General features: G+C 49.2%; 1 protein-coding gene across 1 annotated transcript; it reads right to left on the reverse strand.

The window, feature by feature from the left end:
• Window positions 1-1,487: 1,487 nt before the first annotated feature.
• LOC136539057 (probable serine/threonine-protein kinase PBL16) lies at window positions 1,488-4,198 on the reverse strand. The gene is made up of 2 exons (XM_066530986.1): window positions 3,692-4,198; window positions 1,488-3,249 (listed from the first exon to the last, which is right to left on the reverse strand). The coding sequence occupies exons 1-2, from the start codon at window positions 3,750-3,752 to the stop codon at window positions 2,162-2,164; spliced, it is 1,149 nt and encodes a 382-aa protein (XP_066387083.1). The 5' UTR covers window positions 3,753-4,198; the 3' UTR covers window positions 1,488-2,161.
• Between the last annotated feature and the right edge of the window lie 991 nt (window positions 4,199-5,189).

Genomic DNA, 5,189 nt, shown 5'->3' on the forward strand with positions numbered 1-5,189 from the left:
GGTTTTGGTAGATTTTACATCCGAGGTTATTCAAAAAATTAGAATTTTGAAATGTTAGAATTTCAAATACAAAGTTGTCAACTTTGCTTCTGGTCATTTTTCCATCTGAGGTCATTGGTACAATTCAAAAAAAAATTCAAAATATGAGTTCAAACAAAATTCTATGATCATAAATAATTTCAAATGAAAAAGACATCAACTACCAAGTTATTGATTCAAACACGTGGTCCGGCTTATCACAGTCACACTCACACTTAGGCACCGGCAGGATGGACATGTGCATCCTTGCAAGATGCATTTGGGTATAAACCTTTGGGATGGCCTTTCGTTCACCACTTCTCTATACGCCACATGTCATCCATCCTAAAAAAACAGAGGCTACTAACAAATCAAATCCTTTTTATCATTGAGTACCAATGCTTAACTACATTGCAATTAAGGAAAAATACTTAGAATTATAATTGAACAGTGGCATTCATGAATAATGCACAACTAAGTACTCATACCTAGGTCATAAAATTAACAGGTCATAAAGGGCTTTCATCCAAGAATTTGCAATCCATAGTGTACATTTCATTCCAAAATAAAAAAAAAACTCTCATCAAACTATGCATCACATAAACCAAATCATCACGTAAAAACGAGGAGGGGAGGGAGGCTACCTAGCTCTCGAAGATCTACGGATCAAATCTAGATTCTAAAGGTCAATACAAAGATTGGAGAGGGTAGGATGGATTAGGGAGAGAGAGAGGGGAAGAAGTGAGGGAAGAAATGAGTGTTAGCTTGGACAAGAGGCTAGCCGCACGCCCTTAAGTTCAAAGCTTGCCGCCAAAGGAGATGGTGCTGAGCTCAGCGTCAAGATCTGTGATGTTGAGCTCGACACCGTGAACCGTGGCGCTAAGCTTCTAGTCACGCCATCGTCATTGAGACCTCTAGGGTGGCGCTAAGGTCCGTAACGCTGAGACATGTTACCTTGGCAGTATGGCTTGTAGCGCCAGCCCAGACGTCTATATTCGTAAATAGGTCTTTTAAGTCAGAGGGGTAAACTCGAGCAATGTAATGCAAAAGCTCCAGATTTGCATGCGTACAATGGTGTTGGTGTTGGTGTACCAGCAGCGCTAGCTAGTTGTTGTTGAGCACGACCAGCTGATTGTTGTTGAGCACAACCGGCCGGAACCGGAACCGGTCGCGTCAATAACTAACTGGAAACAATCGAGAAGCAATAATGATGCATGCATCGTCTCTGCTAAAGATGGCAACAGCCCCGATACCCGATACTCAACGGATATTTGATCTATTAGAGAATGGAAATGGGATCATATCTTTACACACGGGGCATCTAAATGGACAAGAATCTATCTCCAACGAGTATAGCGGGTACGGGAACATTCCCTGTTTACCCGTCTCCGTTACCCGTTGGGGAACCCGACTATTTAAGCTATCATGCGAGTATTAGAACAAAAAAAACTCAACATAGGTATTTTGGCCCAAATCTAAACAATCATATATATAGTTTGTGTGTTCTAGGAACCCTAGTTCAATTTTTCCTCACCATCTCCGCCAGCAGCACAAGCACGCTTGCCTTATGAGCGCTCGTGCCCCTCGCTTCCTCAGTTCAGTCTCTCTGCCACCTTTGCTCGTCCTCCTCGCAACCTCGCTCCTTCTCCTCGGCATCTCTGAGACTCCGACACTTATACCTGGGCGAAGGAAAAACGTCTCCAATTGCAAAGCTGCGACCCCAAGTGTCCTTATTTATCGGGTATGCAGTACCCGTCGGGTATCTGTTAACCGACCGATGCCCGACGAATACGGGGATGGGTAAAAATCTATACCCAAGATAGTTAACGGAATGAAGACGAGACGAATTCTTCGTGGCGGGAAAGAAAACATTCCGACCATACCCAACGGTACATCCCGTTGCCATCCTTAGTCTCTGCCCATCAAGCGCTGCCTAGCTAAAAGCTACTAGTACTACCGACCATATGATACACATACATACTTCTATCAGTCACATCATCCACCTTGCTTCGTTCGTTTTCGTTCCACGGAACGAACAGCCGGGCAGGACAAGGACAGCCCCGACCAGCCGGCCGCCGTTCCTGCTGCATTTCATCCGGCCAGCACCTTGCATTGGCTTTCCGACGATGTCTCAACAGAACACTCACACGGCGGCGTCTGCTGGGTCCTCGGGCGGCTGCTGTAGCGGCTCCAGCGACGCGACGACGTCGCGCATGAGCGGCCGCGCCTTGGGGTTGTGGTTGAGGCAGTGGTACGCGAGCATGGCCGTCTTCTGCACGGCCCTGGCGGGCGGCGGGTCGTCCCATCCGCCGGCGCCGCCCGCCAGCCTGGGGTCGACGATGCCCTGCACGCGCTTCTTGTGCGGCAGCGCCGGGAGCGCCCAGTCGGTGAGCGCCTGCTCCCGCGGCGGGCGCGACCGGTCCAGCGACCGCCGCCCCGTGAGCAGCTCCAGCAGGACGACGCCGTAGCTGTAGACGTCGCTGGAGGCCGTGAGGTGGCCCGTCATCACGTACTCGGGCGCGGCGTAGCCGTAGGTGCCCATGACCCGCGTGGACACGTGCGACTGCTCCCCGACGGGCCCGTCCTTGGCGAGCCCGAAGTCGGAGAGCTTGGCGTTGAAGTCGGCGTCCAGCAGGATGTTGGAGGTCTTGAAGTCGCGGTAGATCACGGGGCGGGGCTCGGCGTCGTGGAGGAACGCCAGCCCGCGCGCCGCGCCCAGCGCGATCTTCATCCGCGTCGCCCACGGCAGCGGCGGCGACGTGCGGGAGAAGAGGTGCGACTCCACGCTGCCCAGCGCCATGTACTCGTACACCAGCACGCGGTGCTCGCCCTCGCAGCAGTACCCCACCAGCTTCACCAGGTTCGGGTGCGACAGCTGGCCCAGGAAGATCACCTCCGCCAGCCACTCCCGGTGGCCCTGGAAGCTGTTGTCGCCGTCGTGCACCTTGAGGGCCACCGGCAGGGTGGTGCTGGCGCTCAGGTCTGCGTCTCCGCCGGCTGGCGCGAAGGAACCCTTGTAGACAGGGCCGAATCCGCCGCCGCCGATGAGCGCCTCCTTCCGGAAGTCGTTGGCCACCTTCCTGAGCTCGGAGAAGGAGAAGGCCACCAGCGGGTTCCGAACCGCCGCCGACGCGCCCCGCCGCAGGGCCTCCACCTCGCCCGGGTTCGATGGCAGCTTGCGGTCGTCGCTCCGGTCCACTTCCGACGGGCTCTGGACCTTAGGAGGAGTCTCTGCTCACCCCCGAATCACCGAGACAGGAAATTGAAGCGCCAAACCAAGAACGTCGTCAGAACGGGACGAGAGAAAAAATAACCGGCTAATTAATTAGTAATTATTAGGGAGTCCAATTAATTAGTACTAGCTTCTTGCTGATAATTAACTTGTTTTATTTTTTATGAGGGGAAATTAGATTAAAGTGCACTGTTACTGATTCATTTGAGATTACGACTAAACAAGCTTGCTGTTTTTAATCCTCTGGATGGACTCTGGTTCTGGATTTGGGTTGCCTGGAAAACTGAAACAGAGTGCCTAGCAAGAAACAAGCATATATACTCCTACCACTACTTCTTTGCTTGGAATTCAGGGGATTGGTGGAGCTCAATCAAGCGTAGGGACATGTGGATGGAGAGAAAGCAAGGCAAGAACCAAGAACCAGCAGAGGAACTCACTCACCTGGTTTTGCAGTGGAGGAGACCTTGTTGACGTAGGGGCTGCCCCCCAAGCAGTTCCCCATGGGAAACAATCCTTATGCCTTCCGATCTCAATCTCCAACTCTCTCTTCGGAGAGCACCGAGAACGCACGGAGGCAAGGCAATCCGCTGGCGCTGGTCGTCTCTCTGAAGCCGAAGCAAGAGCAGCACCAGCTGCTGCAGCGGCGAAACAGAGAGACAACAGGGCACCGAGCAACCAAGAAGACGACGGCTTCCTCTCGGTTGCCGAGCTGTCGAGCTGAGCAAGAGCAAGAGCTGTCGAACCGGCTTCCGTCAGGAGGAAGGAAGGAAGAGAGAGAGATGGATGGAGGAGGGAGAAAGATCGAAGCTGGTGGCGATGCTATTTTGCTTTGTGCCCCCGTCGGCCCGTCCTCCTCCCCTCCAAGGCTCCAACGGCCGGAGGGAGAAGAGTCGGAGGAGGTAGCCGGAGCAGGACGTTTTCCCAGTGGGACATCACTTTCCCTGCTTTATCATCAGCAGCAGCATCGTCATATCATATCATAGCTTTCATCATGATAGAGAAAAAAAAAACCACACACACGAACACAAGGAGCAGCTAATTAAACGCTACGCAATTATGTGCAAAGGCACCGGTACTATCAACTATCATACGGAAGGCAGCCGCACTCTGCTGGTAGCCAGTTACACCAGGAATTATGCACGTATGGTACGTACCGGGAGGGCATGTACAAGGACACACGTGTCTCATGTGCCCCAACCAACTGTCAAATTGGAACCCTGTTCGTGTTCGCCATGCTTGTTTGAGGTCCTCGGGTTTGGTTCGGGTTATACATCAACATGTAGATGCTCATGTACGGGTTACGGCTATTTTAGAAGACAAAAACATTTTAGGTTTACGTTTAATGTCTACAACTAATAAAAATTACTTCCTCCCGTCCCCAAAAAAATGCAATTCTAGAATAATGTCATATTTTAGTATATCAAGTTTGACCAAACATAGATAAAAAAAATATAAATATTTATAATATCAAATAAATATCATTAGATTAATTACAAAATGTATTTTCATAATAAATTGATTTGAAGCCATAAATGTGAATACTATTTAATAGAAACTTGTTCAAACGTGAAGCACTTTAGCACATAATCCATAGTTGCATTCTTTTGGGGACAGATGTAGTATTTATCTTGGCATGTGTGGTTTTTTTTTTTTTTTGCGTTTCTTGTTCTAATAACACAATAGCATACTATATGACTATGTAATCTTTTCATGAAATTTTCAGTTACTTTGTATGTTCTCTCGTATATGTTCACAGTTTTTTCCTGTAACTACATGGCTCGTCTATGTATCTTCAATAAGTATTTTATTTAAATCATTAGCTTAAGTTATGGTGGCTCTTGTTGTTCGTCCATGCCACATGACGTCATAAATTATTTTGATCTTATTAGTTGCTATAATTTTTTTCCTCAAATTAAGTTAAAACTCTTGTTATTATTGT

This window comes from Miscanthus floridulus, chromosome 2 (assembly GCF_019320115.1).
Source record: "Miscanthus floridulus cultivar M001 chromosome 2, ASM1932011v1, whole genome shotgun sequence".
NCBI classification, from domain to species: domain Eukaryota; kingdom Viridiplantae; phylum Streptophyta; class Magnoliopsida; order Poales; family Poaceae; genus Miscanthus; species Miscanthus floridulus.

Excerpts from the sequence above, each read along its gene's own strand:
- LOC136539057 (XM_066530986.1), bottom strand. The coding sequence starts at position 3,752 with ATGGGGAACTGCTTGGGGGGCAGCCCCTACGTCAACAAGGTCTCCTCC. Across the intron at positions 3,250-3,691 it reads CTCCTCCACTGCAAAACCAG|AGACTCCTCCTAAGGTCCAG; the intron begins GTGAGTGAGTTC and ends GGGGGTGAGCAG.